This window comes from Neopelma chrysocephalum, unplaced genomic scaffold (assembly GCF_003984885.1).
Source record: "Neopelma chrysocephalum unplaced genomic scaffold, ASM398488v2 Primary Assembly neopelma1_22, whole genome shotgun sequence".
In the NCBI taxonomy this organism is placed as follows: Eukaryota; Metazoa; Chordata; class Aves; order Passeriformes; family Pipridae; genus Neopelma; species Neopelma chrysocephalum.
Window position 1 is genome coordinate 1917813 of NW_020897689.1, and position 25056 is coordinate 1942868.

The following is a 25056-nucleotide window of genomic DNA, read 5'->3' on the forward strand; positions in this document are numbered from 1 at the left end:
TCTCATGGGAGTTTTCTACGTTTATTAATTTGAGAACCTGAGTACCTACAGCTGTCCTCCCTTGTCCTCCACAGGCACTGCTCAGCCATGCTGGTTCTGTCAGAGCTGAACAGCACAAGCACATAGCTCGCACCGCTTAAGGACCATCAATCTCCAGTCTATCAATGCGAAAGCTACTTAATTAGGATTATTTATATTCTGGCAGATGTCAGAATGTGAATATTTCTTTTCTGGCTGTAGGATGCTGATTGTCTATCCCATTTTGCAGAAAGCTGCTTGTGCCCACCTTCATATCCTCAGCATGGCTATTGCCTGGTCTACCCAGCTCTCTTCTTCAGCTGTGCTCAAGCCACTGTCATTTATCCTGAGATGTCCCTGCACCATAGGACTGCTCTGTTGCCTGTGATCAGCCAGAGCACAGTGTTTCTCTGACAGTGCCCTGTAGTGCATTTGGGGTGAGAAATATATATTCTGGCCTTATTTCCCACAGAGAAGTAATTCCCAACTGATTATTTTCTGGTGATCATGTTTGTGCTACAGCCTATTTCATTCTGCTAAAGCAAGGTAGTAGAGCCATAGAACAACTGAAAAACAGTGTGGCTTGACCCTACGGTATTGAAGCCACGAAGGTGACTCACTGTCACAAACCTTTGCCCTGTGTCCTGTTTCTAGGGACCTTATTTTGCAAAAGCACCCTGCCCTGAACCATTAGCAGAAATGGATTGCTTGCACTGTATTCAGGAGGCTGCGTTACCCCTACCTTGGCTTGTGCTGATACATCTTCCCAGTCACACGAGAGACTGAGCTGCTGTCAGTTCACATCCTTTCTCTAACCTGGAATTTAATATTACAGTGCCATGTCTGTCAACAGGATGAAAAACATAGAGTGCACAGTGCCCTGTGCTCCCCTCTGTGCGTCCCCCACATCCCACGTTGCTCCTGCGTCCAATCCTGTGCTCTCCTTCATGGTCCCAGCTCCACCATTGACAGCACAACACTGTGCCTTGGAGAAGCAGCCTTCTCCCCACATCTTGTCCTACATTGCCCAGGCAATTGCTGTCAGAATGTCCTCAAAAGTATAAAGGCTTTAGGTCTGGGACTGGTTTTTTTTCAATGCTGTGTTTGTGTTGTACCGGGAAATATCTTTTCACATCCTTCTCCATAGTGACAGAAGAGGCAGTGTGTATACTGAATTATAGTTGCTTTTCTAGGTTCCCCAAATCTCATATTCCTTTTAGAAATATTCAGCAGTGTGAAAAAAGGACCTCTACTATTATAAAAATGAAGGGGAATAAACAGACTTTCTATAATGCAGCAGACTGTCATTCGAAAAATTAATGCAAAGCTGTATCTTTAATATTATATGAAGGTTTAGAAAAGTCTGGATGATGTATTACAGACTGTGCAGCTCTAAAAATAGTATGTTTTAAAATCTTATTGTTGAAATATCTAGGCATCATTCAGGTATGGGCTTCAAAAATCTTGCCATAAAGCACTCCTCTTACCATAATTTTAAAGAGCTGAGACTTAGAAAGAGGTAGATAAACTGCTTTTCATTGCACAGGTTGTGTCTCAAATCCCCAAACATCAAAAGCACCTCTAGTGGCTTAGGCGTGCTTGAGCTGGATGAAAATTCAGCCTTCACTTGAACATGGACCTTCAGGCAAAACTGGCTTAAACAAGAAAGGCAATGTAGCTGTAGCAAAGAATCATAGACTCAGACTCCTAGAATCATACAATAGTTTGGGTTGGAAGGGAACTTTAAAGATCATCTAGTCCTACCACCCAGCCATGGTCAGGGACATCTTCAACTGGATCAGGTTGCTTAGAGCCTCGGGCAGCCTGATCTTGAGTCTTTCCAGGGACAGGGCTTTCTTTGATCTTCCTGTTCTGGCTGACATACCTCCAACAACCCTTCTATTACTCTTTGTGCCCTTTGCCAAGTTCAGCTCCAGTTGCATCTTGGCCTTCCTGACTTCGTCCCCACAAAACTGGGCAGCAGCATCACTGTACACTTTCCAGGATACCTGTCCCTGCTTCTGCTGCCTGTGCATTTCCTTCTTGTCCTTTAGTTTGACCAACAGATCTTGATTCAGCCATTGCCTGATTTCTTACACCAGGGGAGTGAGAGCTGCTGCACACTTCGGAAAGTATCCTTAAAGATCTGCCAGCTCTGTTCTGCTCCTCTTTCCCCAAGGACTGTTTCCCAGGAGAGTCCAATTGATTGACTAACTCTTTGAAGAGCTGGAAGTTTGCTTTCCCAAAGTTCAGGGGCCTAAGTCTACTCCTTACCTGACCCATATCCCTCAGAACTGCAAACTGCACCAATGCATGATCATCAGAGGCAGCCCAGGCTGCTTCTAATCTTGATGTCCCCAGTTTGCTCACTTACACTGGTGAACATCAAATCCAGTATCACATCCCCCCTGGTAGGGCTGTCTGTTACCTGGCTTAGGATGTTGTCCTCCATGCATTCCAGGAGTCTCCTGGATTGCCTACAGCTCACGTTGCTGCTTTCCCAGCAGATGTTGGGGTGGTTGAAGTCCTCCAGCAGGACAAGACTCTGTGAGAACAATGCCTCCTGTAGATGGAGCAAGAGGGTTTCATTATAGGCTCCCCTTGATGGCAGGTGGTCTGTAGCAGACACCAGCCACAAGGTTCCTTTTGTTTTCTCAGTCTCTGGTTCTTACCCACAGGCTTTTAACCCATTCATGGCTGTTTTTCAGAAACAGCTCTTCACACTTTATCCATTTCTTGATGTAGAGGACAACCCCTTTGCCTCTTCTTTCTCACCTGCAGCCATCGGAGCTGCACTCCATTCATGGGATTCATCCCACCAAATTTCAGTAATGACAACTAGGTCATAGCTTTCTATCAGCATGGTGGCCTCCAACTACTCCTGTTTGCTGGCCATGCTCTGTGCAGAGGCACTCAGATGGGCTGTTAGACATGTAACCATCTTTCAGGAATATATCTTAATTCCTTTGAAGTATTTCACCAGTGTTTCTCCGCTGCCTCCTCTTACCTCAGGAGCTCCTGGCTCATCTCTGTAAAGCTTGAAGTGTGTGCACGGTACCCAGCACACCTCAGAGCAACAGGACGCTTGCTAGCACTATGTCCCTCTAACCTTGCATGTCATCCCACAACTTGTCACAGGCAAGCCTGATGTTATCCTCTCCCCCTTCAAGTCTTGTTTAAAACACTGTCAATGAGGCATGTTAACTCGCAAGCAAAGACCCCTTCCTCCTTTGGGACAGGTGAATCCCATGATGCCAGTATGGTGAAAATTAAATTGAAGTCAGTACTGAGGCTGAGCTTATCGTTTTTGCATGATGTTTACAGTGGAAGTATAATACATACAACATAAAGAGACAGGGCTTGAAGAGAAGGGAAATTCAGGAACCATTTCTTTGTGGCAGACTGTATCTCCAACAGACTCCCATCTGAAAGTTTAACTCACTGGGTTTGGTTTCTAAGCACTTTGAGAGGTGTCCAAGTAAACTGTCATAAAACTGTCAAATATCAGCATCTCCTGTGTGTTGTTTCTCTTCCCTCTCTGCTTCATGCTTCATTCTGCCCTGAAGGCAGAGTTATTATGTTTTGGGTTTTTTTCCCTAAGTAAGGCACAGCTTTCAGTGGTGTGTGGACCATATATAAAATCAGGTCAGCATTTGGAAGTGGGAATCTGTATATAATCTATATAAAAACAGATAAATCTATATAAAATAAATCTATATAAAAGTAGAAATTAAGCAGGTTTGTTCCTGTATTTAACCTTTAAAATGTGACTTTGAATAGTTTTATGTGGTGAGCATTTACTGCTGGCTCAGATACTGTAAACTTTCACTTGCCTTTCTTTAGACTGATAATCACAGCACTTCCCAGTGCACACGCACCAAGCTCTTCTTATAGACTCTCAGGGCATCCAAGGCATACTGGAAAATTTGTAAGTGTTGGAGAGTTCAGCAAGGACTCTTTGAGGAGCCACCAAAAGTTATTCAGTGCTGCAATATGTAGCTGTGCTTATATACATTTTATGACTCTCTTTTGGATTCAGCTGTGCTCATTTGATTTCTGTGTAACACCATTTAGGAGTGGCAGTTCACAGGAATTTCAATATGATCAAGAGCTTGACCTGTGTTGATGGACTTTGCCGGAAACCTTGCTTAGTCCATATTACTAGGAAATGAGGGGAACTAGCAAAAAGAGCAGGGGGAATCAAAAGGCCACCTCTTAAAAAGATCAAGTCACAAATGAACAAATTCAGTCCACTTTCCTGAGATGTCTGACACATCAGAGAGCACCAGCCCTTTCACTTCGGATGTGGTGGTAGGACTGTGCCACTGGGAAGAGTGACAGAACAGTGACAGATTCACTCAGCCTGTACAAAAAGACCAAGCTCTCTGAGACAAACAGTGGGCTGTTTATTCTTTTTTTAATACTCTCCATTGGAAATGAAGTAAAAAAAACCACAGAAAGACTTAGGAGTAATGACCACATTGTTTGTAAATTAAAAACAAGGAGAAGTTGGATAAATCTTCATGTAATCTTAATTACAAATCTTCGTATATTGATGTGTGAATGTACGTCAACACATTTCACCCCAACCTAAAACAAGTCACTCTGAGAATATGCATGGCTGAAGAAGGCTGGAATAGTTCCAGTAAAGCCAGCATGGCTTTTAGCAATATTTATGCTGCTTATTTGCAGGTTGCATCCGATACTATGGTGCTTACTAAACCAGATACTTCATGTAGTCAGCTCATGAAATGTCTTAAAAAGAAATAGTTTCCTGGATCTTTTCTCTGCCCCACACCCCCACAGTTTAAACCTGTTTTGGCAGTCATTTACTACATGACTAGTCCCCAGACAGCAGCTAGATTGCTTGTGAAGTTGTTTGTAAAAGTAAATGTTTTCTACTTCCAAAATAAAAATGTTTATCTAGTTTGTCTTGATAAACTGTAGGAGGACAACTTAGTATAACAGAGGAGAGGGGATAAAATCACAGCCACATTTCTTCTTCCCTGATACTCTCCTGGGCAGTTCCATCTTATTTAGTTTCTAGTGTCCTGTGTTTTGGAGAAATAAAAGTGCTCATCTGATTATCTTGGGTTAGCATTTTATTGTGGAAGAAAATAATTACTCTTTGCTGAATAAACATCTTCATTCTTTTTTTTCTGGAGAGTTTTTATCTCCTCACTTCTCATTCCATCCTGCTCCCAAGACCTCCAAAAGATGATGTTTACAGCAACACCTGAGGCTGGTCAGACCCTGTGGTGGTCCAGTGATATGTGGAGGGAGGTCAGTAGGCCAATATAAGTCTCTTTACTGTCTGGATTTGTAGCAAGCGCTACAACTAATACAGGTGCTCTACCTGAGAGAAAAATAAGCAAAATGAAAAAATGAATATGAAATCTGCATGCTCTTCTCCTCATGGTACCTTTTGCTGGCAACTGCTTACAGATGCCCTGCCTGCTCTGTACATATGATTCAGTTGCAGCTATTAATGGGAGGAGTTAATTCAGAGTACCTTAATATATCAAGAGAATTACTGGCACTAGATGGATATCATAAGCTGAGATAAAGGCAAGAATGGCTTGGTATTCCACTAAGTGGGCAGAGCTAGGGGATTGCTGTAGAAGGCAATTAAAGAAGAAGTGAATTCTACAGAGTGGTATGAAAAAATAACAAACATGTACAGAGAACAAAGGTCATAGCTGTCCATGTACGGACATCATATTGGCAGGAGGTCAACAAGCAACTGATTTGACCTAAGCACTATATTTTCCAAAGAGTGTCTATAAATAGTTCACTACCAAATAGCAGAGGAGTTAGATATTTCACAACTTTTATCTGAAAAAAAGATAAAGAAGAAAAAAGGAGAGTATGAGGATGAAGAACTGCTCAAACATTCAAGCAGAACAATTTTTTTCTTTTCCATAAAATAGCTTATTTATTATCTATTAGCTATAATTAGCTTGCTTATTATTTATCCTTAATGTGAACTTCTGAAGAGGATGTTCTTGATCTTTTTCATTCATGCTGTTATATACTGGAATCAACCAAGATGAGAAAAATCTGTCTGCTGCTGCAGTCACCAAGGCAATCCTGTAAGGAAAGAGGAATGTTTGAACTTTAACCTCATCCTCATTTGAATTTGCAGTAGGCTGTTGTACAGCATTACTCAGAACATGCAGCTGACACTTTTCACTGGAGTTAAGCCTATGCTTCTCAGGACTTTTGCTATGGGCAGGAATATACATACACATCGTTCTGGTTCTACTGCTCCAAGCAGAAGGTCCCAAATCAGCAGGCTCCTTCTTTCCTGAGAGCATCAAGCAGAGTTCTCCCTCTTGTGGAGTCAAATGTAATTCCTCTGGAAATGTTAAATTCTGTTTCCGTGACCACAGACTCTGAGACAGACAGGACCTAACTCCTAAGAGAAAGGTGAATTTAATTTGCAGATTTCCTTATGTGATGACACGATATAGGCAAGAGCAATGGGTAATTGAAATAGGGTAATATCACCATAAAGAGCTTATTTTGACCTGAGCACACACTGTGCATTGCAACCATTCAGAAATTCTTTTGTACTATTATAGAAGCATGTCAGGCATCTTGTTCAGCAGCTTGTCCTTGAACTTACGATCATTTGCCTTTCTTCTGTTTCTAAATGACTCTTTGCTCTTCTAAATAGAGGAAGGATGGAAGGATTTATTACAGTTTTAAAACAGTGCTTGCTCCTTTTTTTTTTCCTTTTTTTTTTTCCTAGTATCTGCATATAGGTAGAGTGTTCTTAAACATCACCAAGAGGGTTTTCTTCCAGTGTAAACTCTTTTTGCCTTCCCTTCCTCCAGCAGGTGTGGCTCACAGTTGTTTTTGGCTCTATGAAATGAACATTTCTGAGCATTACGCAAATATATTGTCGCATTGATCTTTGTTCTCTTTGTATGCTGAACTGTATTCAGTTCCGTCACTTGATAGACAGCACATTTTGGTGAACAGCTGTTTAAACACCTACTAATTTCTACTGTGGTTTTCCTATTGAATTGTAGTATGAACCAATTCATTCTCATTTATTCTTCACAAGAAGATCATTTGCTTTAATGTTGACCTCTCCGTTTCAAATCCATGGTCATGTAACCAAAATTCCACTCCAATCCTTTGACTCTAATATTGACCTTTCAAGGTAGCTAATAGCCAGACCTTTCAGTAGCTCATCTTTCATGTTTTTTAGCAACATCCATTACATTAAATGTGTGTTCCTAAAGAAGTATTTACAATTTTTTGTGGTAATAATCTATGCTCTTGATGTAAAAGACAAAGAAATTAATTCTCCCTTTACTGTGTGGTATAATATTTAGGTTTGCATTGTATTTCCCGTATTCACTTATTTTTTATTTTTTTAGAGCTGTTGAGCCACTTGCAAAATACACTTCACATAGTTTCTTGGCTGCCACTTCTCATAAGTAAAAAAATCAGTCCTGCAGAAGAAAATGGGAAGATTTGCAAAACTTGATAGCTTATCAGAACAGGGACTTGACAAATCTAGTACTATAGATTGAAAGATTGTGCAATAATACTTATAAAGCTCCTGGTACACAGTGAACATAAATTTCAAGAAAAGGTATTTAGGAAATGTCTTCAGTTTCAAGTCTCACATGTACTGAAGGCACTTCATCCTGTAACAGAGCTGTGACCTGTCCCAGTGTCAGGTCTTGCGTCTCTCAGGTTGCTTCACATTTCAATATCCTCATCCTACTTGACATATGAAAGCATTTCCTTACCTCTGTATCCAGGGAAAACACAACTGCCCTTACAGCTCTTCAGGCTCATGCAAAGCCCAGACATCTTCAGACTTGCTATGGCTGATAGACTTTCCTCTGCCAACAACAGCTTCTGTTTTCCTTTGCTGACACAGAAATTGAATCTGATACCAATTCTCTTCTTCTGTTTTTATTCAAAGAACTGCGATGCTTTGTAAAAAGCAAGAACTGTATTTTCCTAATTCCTAAAGAAGAGCTAGTATTAACCTCAAGTACTGTATTGCCCCAGCTTTTGCCCCGAAAGACCCTTCCCCAGCTCTGCATATGGACTATTTGCCGGGGTCTCTTGTGTCTGCAGCCTGCCAGGCTCCCGTTATTCTTTGCAGTGCAGCCTTCACCTCGATGGGCTGCATCTTTCAGAGGCTTCCAGTGTTATCCATATCCCTTCCACCACAGACATATCAGTAGGCAAACTAGATGTCCTATGTAATGTAAGGATGAGATACTTAGCCTAGGTGTGAAGACTTGTCTTTGAAAAAGTAAAACTGTTTATTGTCTCACTGCATAATTGAGCATCTGTGAATACTGTAAAAAAAAGTGTTAACTCAGAGCAAGAAAGGGTTTGAATTGCTCATACATCCCATCTGAGAGCAACTCGAAATTTTTCCTTCCATAAATGCTTATTTTCTTCTGTGACAGGGAACACAAATAAGAGTTTTAGTGTCTCACTGCTCTCCTGGCAACCCAACTTGAGAGATGTAAGGCAGGGCAAATTTCTTTCACAGTACTATTTTTATGCTTTAAAACCACACAACTACAGCATTTGCCAAGGCTGAAATGTTTATTTGTTTAAATACTTGCAACATCTATGACTTACTTTAGATATTTGGCAATAACTTACATGTATTATTTGTAAGAAGTGAAAAATCAACAAACACATTAACATATCTGAGATTCCAATGTCCATAGAGAATTTCAATAACTTTATTTACATTTAGAACCTTGCATCTGACTACTGCTTTCCTTCTGTCCAGAAAGAAAGTAAGTGAAGGCTTGTGGGTCACGCCCAGAAATTTAACAGGCTGTGGTGGGTTGACCTTGGCTGGATGCCAGATGCTTAGCAAGTTGCTCTATCACTCCCCCTTCTCAGCTGGACGTGGGAGAGAAATAAGATGGAAAACAACTTGAAAGTTGAGATAAAGCAGTTTGCTAAAGCAAATGTGCACAAGCAAAGAGTGAGAAAAATAATTTTATCCTCTACTTCCCATCAGCAAGTGATGTCCGGCCACTTCCTGGGAAGCAGGACTTCAGCACACATAGCAGTTGCTCTGGAAGGCAAACTTTGTAGATAACTAATGCCCCCCTTTCCTGCTTCTTTTCTTAGCTTTTATATCTGAGCTTATGTCACATGGTATGGAATGTCCTTTTGGTCAATTTGGGTCAGCTATTCTAGCTGTGTCCACTCCCAAGATCCTGCCCACCCCCAGCCTACTGATGTGGGGTGGAATGTTGGGGAGACAGTGCTGATGCTGTGCTCAGCAGTAGGCAAAACACAGGTGTGTTATCAACACGTTTCTAGCTACCAATGCAAAGTACAGCACTGTGGGGGCTGCTCTGGTGAAAATGAACTCCATCTCAGCCAAACCCGATACACAGATACAAACAAAAACAGATTTTAGCAAAGAACAGACAACAAAAGAAGTTTCTCAGCTCAGAATTTTGTATGGACGTGGTCTTAGTCCATACCCTTATTACACTACCTGTAACACTGCTATCTGTTACCATCTGAGACATCACCTCAGGTGTCTTGGTGTGACACATAGCTCAGCATCAAGCGTGACTTTGAACTCCGTGGAAGCAAAGACCATCACGTTTAGTTTGGTACTGACTTGTAGGGTTTGTACTGTCTCTGTGCCCTGATAGAGTCTGAGACCGCAGCTCTATCACTAACCAGCGCTTCGTAAGAGATGGAGTGAAAATGCAATATTTCTGTGCAGTCGTAGAGCAGGATCACAGTGGTGCCATACTGTGACAGAGACATGTTGTGTGTGAAGAGTGCATGGGCATATTCTGAGCTGCAGCTACATCCCAGGTCTTCTTTTCTCTTTTTGTTTTGTGGGTGTGATACCTAACTGATTTTAGTGCTCGAAAACAGTGGCTTCCAAAAAGCAAAACATGCATCTCTAATATCTTCACGTTTACCTTAATTAATTGCATTTTCATTGTTCATACTTTGTATCAAAAGAAAACCTTGCCAAAAGGAAGCTGCCACTGCAGATGGCTTTGAAATGCAAATAGAAGATTTCATAGGAGCCCTATCAGCAAACACGATGTTGGAGATGCATGAAATTACAATCCTGCAGCTGACCTTACAGTGTGGGATGGGAATGAAGAGAGGTGTAAGTAGCAACAATTGCCCATTCCATTGCTCTTTCTCTGAGCAGACAACAATGAAATATGATAATTCTACAAGCTACAGGGACCTGTATAAGATTAAACTACCTTAATTGAAGAGGAATGATGAAATTCAAATTGGAAACAATGTAGATTACATGCAAATATAAATACAGAAAGGAACTATGACTTGCCAACAAGGATTACAAATGGTACTGCATATCAACAAACCATATTTGAGCCAGAGCACCTGTTTTTGTGGTCTAGGTTGCAAGGCTGACAGCTTTTTTTTTTTTTAACAGTTATTGTCTTTTCCATTTCAGAAGACTGAATTAGTCTAATTTGCTAACAAGCAAAACTTAATTGACATCAAACTGAAGCACAGTACAGTGATTAGTGCTTTAGTATGACTGAACACATGGGGAGAACTTCAGATGATAAAAATTGCTCCAGGGAGGAGATGTCATGGCCCAACTCTCAATGTCAAGGCAACTCTATTTACTCTTAGCTGCTGTAGGTTCCACGTCTATGTCCAGGTCTGACAGAGCACAGTAGAAGAGCATCTGAAAATACTTTGTTATTGTAGCTGCAATAGCAAAAATGAATGAGACAAAGTTATATTAGATCTTAGACAAATATATCGATTTTGAGGATTTGAAAGCATTACACTATTAGGAAAATCTTAAAACACCTTAATCAATTGAATTAATCATGTTATAGGTAGATAAATAAAAAAAGTTCAGTAATTAAACTGATAGTCTTGTTTAATCAGACTTTCATCAACATTTTTATTGAATTGTCAGATTGATAGCTGAGTTCAAAGTGAATAAAAACATTGAAGTTTTGCTTTTCAAGACTGCCCGAATTTGAGGAGTGCAAACTACCCTTCAGGTCAATAATTAATTATTTCACTGCTTATGAAAATTCATAGACTCCTCTGACATGGATGTTCCATTCCTTGGATAGAAAATGAAGCAACGGTGTCCTGGTATGTCTGCCTTCCAGGGTATAAAAGGCACTCATTTAGTATTCACAATACTACATGGCTTTTATTGAGCCAACATATTGAAATGGCTCAACACCACAGATATCAGATGACCATATAACATCCGCATATTGAACTGGTTTGTACAAGTATGCATGGCCTTGTTTTCAGGACCATGTGATGAAGCAGATGACATGCTTCATACATACATACATACATACAAAAGCATAGCAAAACTTAATAAAGAAAAAGGACTTTAAGAAAAATTATTCTTTCATTCTTCTGACCAAGGTTTTGTCACAGTGAGTAGGACAGGATGATCTTGCTTACCAGAGAGCCACTGTAGACATTTAGGTCGTTTTTCAACTGGCAGATGGACTCCCAGATAATATGCAGGAATGCCTGAGAGGGCAATACCAACACCAATAAGGGAATTGATTGTGTCACTGTAGAGAGGAACTAAGACCAGGAAAAGGGAACATAAACAGTATACTATAGGGAAGAAGAGGCTAAGCTGTGGAGACAAAAAAAAAAAAAATAAAAGATGCAAATAAATACTCTATTGCAAAAATGCCAAGCTTTGCAGATTGAAGTTAGACATGTCAATAATAACAGTATGTACTGAATCTTACGACTGCTTACAGTCAGCACAATTTGTTAGCTTTGGTGACCTAGGACAGAAGAGCACTGCTGAGAACCTCTTATACGACACCTATCTGACCATTTTATTTTTTTCAGGCCTGCACAAGCTCAGTTCCTTTCAATCAGTAAAAGATCAACCTTTGAAAGCAGTGCTTTCAAACTGAGCAGTAATGAGTAGTTTTACCTCTAACTTCAGTTGCAAATTTTTAAAGGTAATTTTGATTTGGAACTAACTCAGCTAGACTTTCAATGACCATCTTGGTGCTATAGAACTAATGGACTGATCTATAACCATTTTGTGTGGGCACTTAACAAATATTATACCACAAATAAGGAAAGTTGGGCCATTGTAGTGGTTTGAACCAGGTTTCCCCCTGAAGCTGAAAGTGGTAACCCCCAGGGGGTGGTGACCCTTGGGGCTTGACCCAATCAGTGCTCCTGCAAAATATAAACATATCTCTGGAGACCGGAAAAGAAGCAGTGGTTCTTGTGGTTAGAAGAAGGGTGGCCATGTTGTAGAAGCCACGAAGCAGGGGCTTAGGGCCCCTGGGGGCTTTGCCCCCCCCAGCCCCCGGTTGGGGGGCTGCAGGGACTCGGAATGGTGTTGAAGCTGGGCTGAGTGCCTGCGGCTAGGAGCTGGGGGAGTTTCTCCCCGGTAGGAGCAGTGGGAGACGCTGGGAGCAGCGACGGAGCAGCAGCAGAACAGCAGTGTCCGAAGAGCAGTGGCAAAGAGCCAACTGATAAGAACCAAGAGAAGCAGCAGATGCCGGTATGCAACTGAAGCAGACACAGAGTTGTCTGAAGAACGAAAAGAGCCAGCAGCAGAAAGCAAGACAAGAGACCCGAGCCAGCAGCAAGAAGAGAGTTTCGGAGGGTAAGAACTGGACAAACCAAAACCCCCAAACTCGCTAGAGACCCCTCTGAGAAAGAGGAGGGGGTGGTGGACTGAGTGGAGTCCTAAAGTGCAGTATGCACTACAGAGAGGAGCTAAGAAGCTCCGGCCTCCTGAGAGCTCAGCCAGGATGGCCAAAGGAATGTGTGTGGAGGGGGTGACCTTGGGTTTCCCCCCCCCTCCTTGCTGCAGCTTCAGAGAAGCTGGCAGCCATCTTTGAAGCAGAGCACAGAAGCTCTGTGAAGGGGCTTGATTTCCCCTGAAGATACCAGACTGTCACGAAGACCCCCGTGCTTCGTGATATGACCGTGGTGGAACGACCTTGTCTGGGGTTACGTAGTCCACGGAAAGACCCCCGTTTTGAAGACGGAGGGCCGAGAGGGGCTTGGAGACCCCCCTCGTGTGTATTGGCAAGGATCCAGCTGCAACTGCTGCCTGAAAGAGAAGAAGAAAGCCTGCTGCCTAGAGAGAGACCTGTTGCTCAGAGACTGGAAGGGGTCTTTTCTTCTTCTTCTCTCCTGGACTTTTATTTGGAGGGAGAAGAGTTGGCCCATTGTAAATATTACTGTCATGGTAGAGATAGATATAGAGTTAAGATTGTATACAGTGTATTATAGTATTTATTTATGTGTATAGTCTTTGTAATATATTCCTTCCCCCATATTGAGTCTCGTGTTTTTGTCTGGAAAACCCATCTCACATGGGGTTGAGATGTGGGTGGGGGGCTAGGAATCAGAATTGGATTTTGGGCCTGCTCAAACCATGGCAGCCATGAAGTTGGTAAGAGGACTGGAACACCTTCCCTATGAAGACAGGCTGAGAAAGTTGGGGCTGTTTAGCCTGGAGAAGAGAAGGTTGAGTGGAGACCTGATAGCAACCTTCCAGTATGTGAAGGGGGCCTACAGGGAAGCTGGAGAGGGACACTTTGTCAGGAACTGCAGCAATAGAACAAGGAGTAATGGGTACAAATGGGTACGAACTGAAAGTGGGGAAATTTAGGTCAGATATTAGGAAGAAAGTCTTTACTGTGAGGGTGGTGAGACACTGGAACAGGTTGCCCAGGAAGGTTGTGGATGACCCAACCCCAGCGTTCAAAGCCAGGTTGGATAAGCCCTTGAGCAACCTGGTCTAGTGAGGGGTGCCCCTGCCCATGGCAGGGGTTGTTGGGACTAGATGATCTTTAAGGTCCTTTTCAACCCTTAACATTCCCTATGATTCTATGAAAGTTGCAATAACCTCTTCATTAATTTATTTTCCACTAAATTTTTTTTCACTGTCTGGGGTAGTGAACCTTCCAGGAGTTGACATCTGAATACTAGCTGAAGCTTCTGAGAATTCACTGGTATAATTACTTCTCTTTGCTTATAAAGGTTAAAAATGTAAGTCACTACATTTCAGAATAGGAAAAAGTGTATATGGTGGCGTGAATTAAATATGAACATGCTTCAGAAAAATTTGGTCTGCTCTAGAAGACTGGAAACTTTTCTAGCAGTAGGCCCTTAGGATACATTAGTTGTTTGAACCATTTTTTTTTTAATTAATAAGGATGTTACACTTAAATGGAAAAAAAATGTTTGTAAAAATGATGCAGGAGTAGGAAGAGAGAGTGACAAGGAATACATGTTTAGGTTGGGTGTTAATTTATAATTCTCTTTACTGTATTACTGCAGAGTCAAAATGCAGGTCATGGAGCCAACAAACGGGAGCCAGTGCATGGTTTTATGTGCCTGTGGGAAGCTGTGTGTTTCCATCCTTGCCTCCTGGACAACCATTTGATTACAACTAGAAACAAGTTTTAGACTGTTTCTGTGCTGTCTCCCTCTCCTAACTGATAGTTAAATGCTCTTCTAAGTCAATCATTAAACTTGCATTTTGCTGTCTATGACCACTATGCAATGGGAGGGAACAATCAAAATATATTTGACTATTTAAGCTTTTGAACTTCTATGTGAGCTTTTGAACTTCTGTGTGAGAACTGTGGACATTTATGGGCTTTGGAGGGATTTTACTGAGTTTGCTAAATCATGTAAATTTGATCAGAATGTTAACCTCTCTGGAGGCTCCATCACTAGCTCTACTGAGGTCTGCTGTTCTTCCAGGACAGGCTAAGAACCCCAGACATTTATTTATTTCTTATTTATTTTGAAATAAAAATATTTATCAGTTTGAATGAAAAAAAAATGGTAAATATAACAGCAAAAGTACCAGAACAGATGTTCTTGTGGAAACTCAAATCGGTTTTGCTCCTTCATCTTCTCTTTTCTAAGAATTTCTATGGCTGATAAATAGCCTATGACGTAACTGGTAATGTTGTGGTTGTGGTATTAAAGATCACATAAACACGTGCATTAGTTGGCTTTTAGGGCTTGCTTCCTCTCTTGTTTACTTACTTTAACAGGTCGTGGTCTATGTGGCTGAGTATATCTCAAATATATTAGTCCTGCAATAGACAGACCCACAAAGAGCCAGTAGTTGAAGCAGTAGTAATTAATGAGGAGGAAAACATCTTCCACAAGGAGATAAAGCAAAGTCATTAAGCCCTAGAGATAATAAAAACAAAGAATATTTAATGTGAAAATAAAGAGAGAGTAAAATTATAAACTGGCCTGTTTCCAACATATTTGTCTGGACTTAGGAGATCAGGTCCTCGCAAGAAAGATGTACTGAAACCTTTGAGAAATCTCCAAATATGCTGCGTGAGACATGCTGGCATCTCTTTGTTAAACATAGCAGTGAGACCAACACATTTGGCTGAAGAGGTGTCGAGTCTGCGAAGTTATGTTTCAGCCCCAGCAGGCAACTCTCCCAAGAAGGCCAGGTGAGGAGCCCCAGACTCTGCTGCAGTATGGAGAAGGATGCCAAGAAGCTCTCAGTATGTAGAGGCTTACTCTGCTATTATGGTTGGCTTCAGTTTGAAAGCAAACTTTTAATTTAGTTTCAATGTTAGAGGCTTCCACAATCCACCCATAAATTGAGAGCATTCGAATAAATTTTGTGGCCTGCAGGTATGCTATTCTGCTTGCATGGAAAGACCTAAGCCACCAGGAATTTAATGTCTGTTTTAACAAATGAGCAGAAAAAACTTTCACTGTCCACATGAAAAATGTGCATGGTGGTGTATTAAGAGAATATAGCTCATCTTGCTAGTGCAAACAGAATCCCTGTGAGAAAAGTGTTCATAATGAGATTATAACTTTTAGTAAATTATTTGATGCTAAACAGGACCATAAATGAGATCATAAATGATATGTAACACAGGGCAAAGGCAGATACCAAATAAAATACACACTTAAATACACGGATTATTTATGAAAATCATTTACACCAATTCTATAACTTTTGGTTCCTCAATTTTGTGTCACAAGACTCATTTATATAGTGACAGCAGGAAAAAGTCAATATGGCAATAGGCATCCAATGGTAGAAATTTAATTTTAGGTGCTTTGTCACTTCTGTTATAACTAGAACCAAAGAATATGAGCCTATGGCAGGGTCTGAGAGATGTTCCTGCTATATTCTCCTCCGGTGACACTGAAAGCTCACATAAAGCCTTAAACAGACTTAAACAGCTCTTGTCTATACCATTACATATTTAGCCATTCTCTGTTTTCTCAGTAATGGTATTGTACTTCTCACTAATATTGTTTGGAGAGTGAATCAAGCCATTCTCTTTCCACTGAAAAAAACCCCTATCAGGCAAAATAACACCATCCCCACCCCCTCAATGACTTTTGGACATTTTCAGAAGATCTGTCCATCACAGGAGATGCCTGTGAGAGCACCGGGCAGTGGTGAGGTGTTTTACCCCTGGGTCTGAACCCTGCCTGCTCGAGGCTGGGCTGTCACTTACATTGAAGAGGAGAGCAGGGACTGGTGTGAAGCACTTTATATGAATCAAGCTCAGGCTGACAGGGAGGTGTCCTTCTCTGGCTCCAACATAAAAAAGCCTAAAAAACAAATAAGAAAACTCAACCAGACAGAGAACCAAGGAATAGCTTGTTGCTTTCTGACAAAACAAAGAAATAATTCTCTCATTACTCTGCCGTACATGCTGCTCTCATCTCAAGTGGCTTTAGTTTATAAAATGGTGCTGATCATGAGAAGACCCATGGGATTGTAACAATTCCTCCATCATAAATAAAGAACTTGACAAATTAACTGTATCACTTCTACCATGTAGTAATAAAGAATGCAGATTAATAATAAATTATTCCTATTCAATTATTTAAAATAAATCTTGTATTTCATACCGAGATGCTGCGATAATTGATGAGTTTAAGCCGCTATAGCAAGACATGGCCACTGCTATAGGAATTATCCACTTAGCATGACTAAGGGTTTCATTGCCAAATGTCTGTAACAGAAGACGAAAATAATGGTGACCCGTATTACATTAAGCATATGGACAATCCTGAGAAACTCATGAAAACACACCATCCCAAATGTCGTGTCATAGTCCATGCTTTCTTATGACACCCAATAATGACTTGAGAAATTAGAATTTGGAAAAGCTGGTCAGTATCAAAATAAAAATGGTAGATATATTAAAAAAAGATTAAAAAAAATTCTAAGTGTAGATCAACTCAATAAGGGAAAAGAAGATGTATTGGTTTTAATCTATTCTGACAAATCTCAGCTGTAATAATCCGCGAATTTTCATTTTACTTCTGTATAATATTAATAAGGTTTTAAGAAAGCATTTCAGTGAACATTTTTGTGTTGAAAATATTGCTGTGCATCTGCAGCATTAAACATCACACACTGCACATTAGAATGATAACAAAAAACCCCGGTTCTCCAACTGCTCAGACTTTCTATAGCTCTTTCTCTGTCTGATCCTGGCAAAAGCATCCTTCTAATGATGTACTGTTAAGAGCATGATTTACAGAGTATACAAGAGGATTTTTCAAGAGCAGATTTATTGGATACATTCTTGATATGCACCTTCTAATATACTGGTACTCTTACATGGAAAAAAGTGTTTTAATCAAAGCAGAAGCCTTCAGCATGAAATTATTTCAATTGTTTGCCAAGAAATATGCTACCTGAGATTTTTCTGCAGTCTTTTTTTTTAGTTATTTTTCCCAACTTACCACAGCCACTGCATCACTTGTGAGCAGAGCTGACATGTCCAACACGACGTAGTACGCTATATTAGTCAACAAGTAAATAATAGCCACAATAGGCATTGAAATTGCAATAGAAAGAGGTAGATTCCTGCAAAAGGAAAATGGAAAAATTATTTCATATTCTTTAAATAAGAAATACTTACATAGAAGATTATTTCCAGATTCAAACATTTGCCAATGGATACCTCCATCACAGCTTGTAATCCATCATTTTGTAATCACAGGGTTACAAAATAATATGCAGCCATGTGTAGAACAATTCCATAAGCAGCTTAGTTTGTGGCTTGTGGGTCTGTCACAAGTTTTAGAGAAAAAGAAAATGTACATTCATACATGTAAATTTAACATACTGTCTTTTATATGAAGCAATTTAAGAGAGCACCTAAACAATGAAATTTAAATTCACACTTAGGTATTTTCTTGACTGCAGCATTTTTTCCTGACTTATAACCTATGCATGTCCCAAGACCAGCTGGACTATATCAGCTTGAGTAGGTGACACACACAACTCCCACAGGGCTGACATCCCTACAAAGGGGAGGAGATGGTATTTGTCCATTAAACAGTAATGCTGAAGATTAGCTTATAAAAGTCATAAACCTGACACAGTCTTACTCTACCGGTGACAAAACCAGTCCTGGAAAAATAATTGTTCTGTCCAACTGCAAAGAAGTAGGGAATTTTAGAGGGCTATATGGATCCATGCTTTTCACTGCTTTCAGCAGGGGTTTGTTCTCCCCCTTGAAAAATTCTAGTCTGAAGCATACAGTGTAAAATATGTAAAAGCAAGTGATTTATTAGTGCAATACAACTGATGACTGAGCACAATAACCAGAAAGAGTTCCCATTCCTTTGTTTGAAAAGAACAAGGATTTTGCAGAGAAAATAGTTTGACTAATTTCCAAGCAGAAACAAATACAGAGTGGCTTGCCCTGCCATCACCCATTAGAGATTCAAAGCAAAAGCATGTGTTACCTCTCGGGGTTCTGCATTTCCTCAGTGACGTAGTTGAGCGTGTCCCATCCTGAGTAGGAGAAGAGGGCAGAGTAGAGAGCCAGGGCGATCATCCCTGGGTTGGTTGCTGAGCCCTCGAACGGAGCTCTCAGGTTTTCTGTTTCCCCTGTACAAACGGCAGGCGCCAATTGCCTGTTATGTTTCAAGGATTATGACTTAGGGTGCATCAGGCAAAGCATCACCAGCCGGTCGAAGGAGGGGATTGTCCCGCTCTGCTCTGCACTGGTGTAGCCTCACCGTGAATATTGTCTGCAGTTTTGGGCACCACAATATAAGAAAGATATTAAGCTATTAGAGAGAGTCCAAAGAAGGGCAACAAAGATGGTGAAGGGCCTTGAGGGGAAGCCGTTTGAGGAGTGGCTGAGGTCACTTGGTCTGTTCAGCCTGGAGAAGAGGAGACTGAGGGGAGACCTCATTGCAGTTACAACTTCCTCGTAAGGGGAGGACGAGGGACAGACACTCATTTCTTCTCTATGGTGACCAGTAACAGGATCCAAGGGAATGGCCTGAAGTTGTGTCAGGGGAGGTTTAGGTTGGATATTAGAAAAAGGTTCTTCACCCAGAGGGTGGCTGGGACCTGGAACGGGCTCCCCAGGGAAGTGGTCACAGCACCAAGCCTGTTGAAGTTCAAGAAGCATTTGGATGATACTCTCAGGCACATGGTGTGACTCTTGGGGCTGTCCTGTGCAGGGCCAGGAGTTGGACTCAATGATCCTTGTGGGTTCCTTCTAATCCAGCATATTCTGTGATTCTGTGATACACTGAAAGTCTCAGCTAACCAAAAGGAAATAAAATCCCCTTGCATCAAGGTTTTATTACTATATCTAAAAGTGCACAGCTTACATTTTTAATTGACAAACAGGAGAATTTCTGTCAGACATTCAGAGAACTACACTTGTATAGGGAGAGGGTAGAACAAATTTTCCCATGTTTGTTATTCGGATGACTTGTGTAATTCAACTAGAATTCATGGAGTCTTCATCTCATGGCATTACTGACAAGTCTACTGAAGGAGGGAACAATACTGAGGGCACACAGTACCCTGTCAGCCAGGCAGAGGTACTGGGGAAACCCAATTTCAGTTCCTGAATCTGTCTCATATTTCTTCCTAATAGTTGTACTTTTGTTTTCACCAGGTGAATCAGTGGCCACTGGAATGGGACCTCCTGGAGGCATGGTTCTCAGTGGGATGCTCTGCCTCACAAAGGTGTTCCTCAAAATTAAGAGACGAGACTTAAAATATCTTTCCTGTCAAAATTATCCTCTAATTTAGCACAATCAATTGAGATGACAACCTGCAGAATGCTGCAAAATAGATGAAATGTTAATGAAACTGTGTGAGCCTTCACTGCCATTCTGAAAAGGGGAAGAAAGGCCTTACTCAGTTTGCAGAAGGAAAGTCAACTACCTAATGCAAATGGAAGTGGGTTAAGTATTAAGGAAGACAGAAACATGCTGAAAACTCAATTAGGAAAGAAAGTAAGGCCTTTATTGTAAAATTAAAGCACTCCACCCTCTGGCAATTCAGTCCTTGAAGCAGTCACTACCAGGAGACTGTTCGAACCAAAGAAGGGAAGTTATGAGATGTACACACACTTTGGGGAAGAAAATGGTTGGAAGGAAAAAACAAGAAAAATCCAAAATACTCAAGAAAAGTTGTTTTTTGTTGTTTTTTTTTTAAAGACAGCTGATATTCAAATTCAGATACACTGAGAGTCTTTTAACCTAAGAGGTGTATCCAAGCACTTCAGAAAGAAGGAATACAGCAGGGCTAAAACCTCATTAAAATAGTTGTTGAGTTTAAAAGAGTCGTTGACCTGATCACAGCTTCCTCCAGAAGTCTACATCATTCCTCCTCCCAGTTCTTCCTGTATTTAAGTGCTTGATTCTGCTTAAACAAAGCAGAGATGAGACCTTTACTACCACTAAAAGCTCTCAGCATTTTGTGTTCCTCACAATCATGTTTCCTTTCCACTTTTACCCTCCCTGACCCCTCAAAGCAATGCAGATGAAACACAGTAGGCTGTGTGGATGTGAGACCAGAGGGAACAGTCCCTGGGCCAAAAAGCACACCACAGCAGGCTGGGAATTTTGAAGGAGGTGATTTGAGAGCAGTGGCAAAGCTGATACAGAGGTGACATCACAGACTCACACGTTTATAAAACTGCAGCAGTTTTATGAGGGGAACTAGTCCTTCACACAACTGTGGCCCTTAAGCAATGTTTTTCCTCACCTTGATGTTCCTGCCCTTAGGACTGGGTTCAGTTTCTAGGTTTCTTTAGACTTGAACCATTCTGTAACAACTGACATGCACAGATAATGACTAAACAAAAAAGCATTCTCAAAGTCTGGTGTAGCTTTACAGTGGAACAGCTGATACAACTGCAGCCAAGGAAAGGCCAGCAAACATGGAAAAGCAAGCATGCTTATTAGGTATATAAGCTAGTTTAGCAGGAGAAAAAGATAATTCTTAAACTGAGAAGGGGAAACCATCTTTATTTCAACTGAATAAAGATACAATTTAAGAATTTCAAAGGAAATTAAAATGAAGAAACCTTAGTAACCTAAGCAGCAGAGCTAGAATTCGAAGAGACTTCACTGTACCACAGGCCCAAATTAATAAAATCAGATCTATCGTCATATATAAAGATCAGATGTATTACTGGAATAAACTACCCTCCAGCTTTTCAGTGTATTCAGTTCAGTCCAGTTACTGCTGATAGGAGGTGGCTCATCTGTCCTGTGATGCCTTATATTAATACAACGCCACAGTGATTCACAGAACTGCACTATTACAGTCTTCTCCCTTGTTGAACAACCATGCCCTCCCACAAATCCCACCAATGATTTACCCCCTCCCTGGTCCCCTCCCCTGGCAGGGTGCTCTGGGGCAGGGTGTGTGGTGGTGGGGGGAGGTGTGAGGAGCAATGCAAATTCTGTTGTGCTGTCCTGTCACAGGATAGGTAGTAATGCGTGAGTCAGAGACACTGAGGCTGACTTTAAACTAGTTAGCAGTTGCTGTTTGCTGTTCAGACCAAGCAACACAGGACTTGGCTGTCAATGGATAGAAGAATACCTAACCTCCTATTGCTTAACAAGCCATAAAAATCCTCTGATCTTCCTATGGCAGACTTTTTTTTTCCAGAATAAACAAGGCTTCATACATAAGTCTTAAGAAGTCTGATTTCCCTGCATGGATTTTGAAACTCATTTGTGGTTCATTTCATAGAATTCAAGTAAGTGCAAATTATCCTTACCTTTACCAATTTTGTAAAGGCCAACAGATATCACCAAGATAAGAGCCATAACTTTTGCATACGTGCAAACATCTTGCACACGGGTTCCCCACTTCACATTAACACAATTAATAAATGTTAAGGAACCTGCAGAGAAAGAGAATATGCATGAAAGGAGCACTGGATGTTTTACATCATTGAAGTTATATTTTAAATTCATCCTTCTAGATGCCACCCCTCTTTCAAGGAGTAAAATTGACTCAAATTTCACCCCTTCAGGACCATCTACATTTGTTAAGATGAAATACCTGGTTTAAGATTTACACAATGGTTTTCTGAAGGATTCTGTTTTCATGACAGTAGGTAAGACAAAACACATTGGGTTTTGAATTTTAGGACTAACTCTTGCTACTTTTAGATAATATTTAAACTTTATTGAAGTCAACAGAGTTGCTCACATGCTGTAAGGTGATAGAAAGGCCACACAAAAGGAGAAAAAAGCCTCCTGGTGGCTTCCTGGAAAACCCCAGCACCTGGGGAGACATTCCCAGAAAGTGATAAGAGGATTAAACTAAGAAAGGAGTGATATGGAGATAGCAGGCCTTTTTCGAAAGCATCCTGCCAGATAGAAACACAGGAAAATGACCCTTGAGCCTATACATCTGTCTATCACCTCCAAATTAGTTTATTGACTACTGCCACTCAAACTGCCTAAAGAAAAAAGGTATAAAAAGAGACTGGACCTAAGGAAAATGGGGGAGAAATTCCATCAACTCTGCAGAGGTAACTGAGGAGTTACCCTTTCTCCTTCCACTTCTGGGGACACCGGGAAGGTGAGATGTATCTTATGCATGCTAATTACTTGCTTCTAAATAACTAGAGCTTACTTTTGCTTCATAGTATTTTTAGTTTTTCCTTTAAGTTTGTAAGGCGCTTTTGCTTTAGAGTTTCTGCTTAGGTTTTGCAGCATTAGTATTCAGTGTAAGTTGCTTTTGCTTTAGCATGTGTGCCTATGCTTTTTATTATTATTACTATATAGTTTAAGTGTAATTTTTGCAATTAGACCCCATTCCAGACACAATAAATTGTTACAAATTTGTATTAATAAACATGCTATTTCGTGAATTGTTAAAGAGATTCTGTTTTTAGGTGCTGACAGTTTTGTTGACAGCCAAATAACTCACAGGAGAAACCTGCTGAGGGGTTTTTCCATCACCTTTCCATATAAAAAGGTATCAAATGTTCTGTCCATCTCAGCAAATCTGTTAAGCGAATGGTCTCATTAAGTGAGACGCTAACAGACTGTTTTGGACATTAAAAGGCTTTGATCTCCTGGGGGAGACACTAATAGACAAAAAATAAATTAAGATAGGTTGGACAGAAAATTATTATTTTCTGTCCCTTTTAATGTGACACATACAAAAGGTAAAATTTCTTTATATCCTTTATATCACAAAGTTTTTTATCTTTATAATGGTAATAAAAAAACTTAATAGATTATACAGTGGTTGTTCATGCCTAGTGTCATGTTCAATTTAATTTTAAACGTGTCTGTATAGAATGACTTTAACCTTGCTCTAATAAAGTCTGTAGAGGAAGGGAGGTTGTCCTCTACATCAAGAAATGTATAGTGTGTGAAGAGCTGTCTCCGAAAAATAGCCAAAAACAAGTTGAAAGCATAAGGGTAAGAATCAGAGACTGAGAAAACAAAAGGAACCTTGTGGCTGGTGTCTGCTACAGACCACCTGCCATCAAGGGGAGCCTATCACAAAGCCTTCTTGCTCCAGCTACAGGAGGCATCGCACTCACAGACTCTTGTCCTGCTGGGGGACTTCAACCATCCCAACATCTGCTGGGAAAGCAGCAACGTGAGCTGTAGGCAATCCAGGAGACTCCTGGAATGCATGGAGGACAACATCCTAAGCCAGGTAACAGACAGCCCTACCAGGGGGGATGTGATACTTGACCTGATAGTCACCAAGATAAGTGAGTGAACTGGGGACATCAAGATTGGAGGCAGCCTGGCCTGCAGTGATCATGCATTGGTGCAGTTTGCAGTCCTGAGGGATATGGGTCAGGTGAAGAGTTAAGTCAGGATCCTGAATTTTAGGAAAGCAAACTTCTTTTTAGGGATTTAGGGATCTTTAGGGATTTAGTCAATAGGAGCGAAGTCCCTCCCACTGTTAGAGAAGATCAGATTCATGATCACTTGAGGAATCCGAACACACATAAGTCAGCTCAGAAATCAGAGGTACCAGAGAGCACACAGTTGATTTACATCAAGATTACAGTAAGAATAACTAAGAAAAGTGAAACATTAGAGAAACATCAGCATTTGAAGACTATTCCTAAGTGTTAGGGTTTCATGAGGAGCACATAGAACACCGAGGACAGAAAGTTTGATCTAATAAATAACTGCTTTCCTGTGCAAGTGCAGAATTTCAGCTGATAAAGTAATTTGGAACAGGGTTAGTTACTTTTTAGACTGAGTGGTCGTGATGGCCTCAGCTTATACCACGGAGCCTTTTTTAGAGGTGAACTTCCTCTGCACCACACTGGTGAGTCAGGGCTACAGAGAAAACACTTTTTCAGAATTGTCAGTATACATTATTTTATCTTAAATTAAAACTACTTATCTTTTTTTAAAGTTTTGTTGCGCTGTACAATTTTAAACAATTTTTAAAAGCTCAAGCTACAGCACAGCTTCAAAGGAACACACACCCTAGCTTGACAAATCCATGTTTATAAGAACAGAATCTGAGTACAGTCTATGTACTGGAGGATGGATTTACTTATCCCTGTGCTCACCCAAGACTTACAGTCAAGATGAAGTGGATTGGAGCTTGTGGAGTGTCTGACTACACTACACAACTTCTCTACAGACAATACTGTGTTAGGCAGAGTATTTGTAATTCCATATGAATGTTCATTTTTTGTGATTTGCAAGAAATAGGGGAGAGAAAGCATGGACCAAATGTGGGCTGCTAATTAGGTCAAT

General features: G+C 40.7%; 1 protein-coding gene across 3 annotated transcripts in view; it reads right to left on the bottom strand.

Annotated features, from left to right (window-relative positions):
• Positions 1–8593: 8593 nt before the first annotated feature.
• The window catches only part of LOC113966952 (Y+L amino acid transporter 2-like), a 23626-nt gene continuing 7163 nt past the window's right edge, over positions 8594–25056 (bottom strand). For all 3 annotated transcript variants that reach the window (XM_027682154.1, XM_027682298.1, XM_027682230.1), the window contains 8 exons: positions 22080–22205; positions 18784–18928; positions 17773–17896; positions 16930–17033; positions 16530–16626; positions 15070–15219; positions 11476–11659; positions 8594–10746 (listed from right to left, as the gene is read on the bottom strand). In XM_027682154.1, coding sequence (XP_027537955.1) covers positions 10655–10746; positions 11476–11659; positions 15070–15219; positions 16530–16626; positions 16930–17033; positions 17773–17896; positions 18784–18928; positions 22080–22205 — 1022 coding nt within the window. In that variant the 3' untranslated portion in view covers positions 8594–10654. The remainder of the gene's footprint in view (positions 10747–11475; positions 11660–15069; positions 15220–16529; positions 16627–16929; positions 17034–17772; positions 17897–18783; positions 18929–22079; positions 22206–25056) is intronic.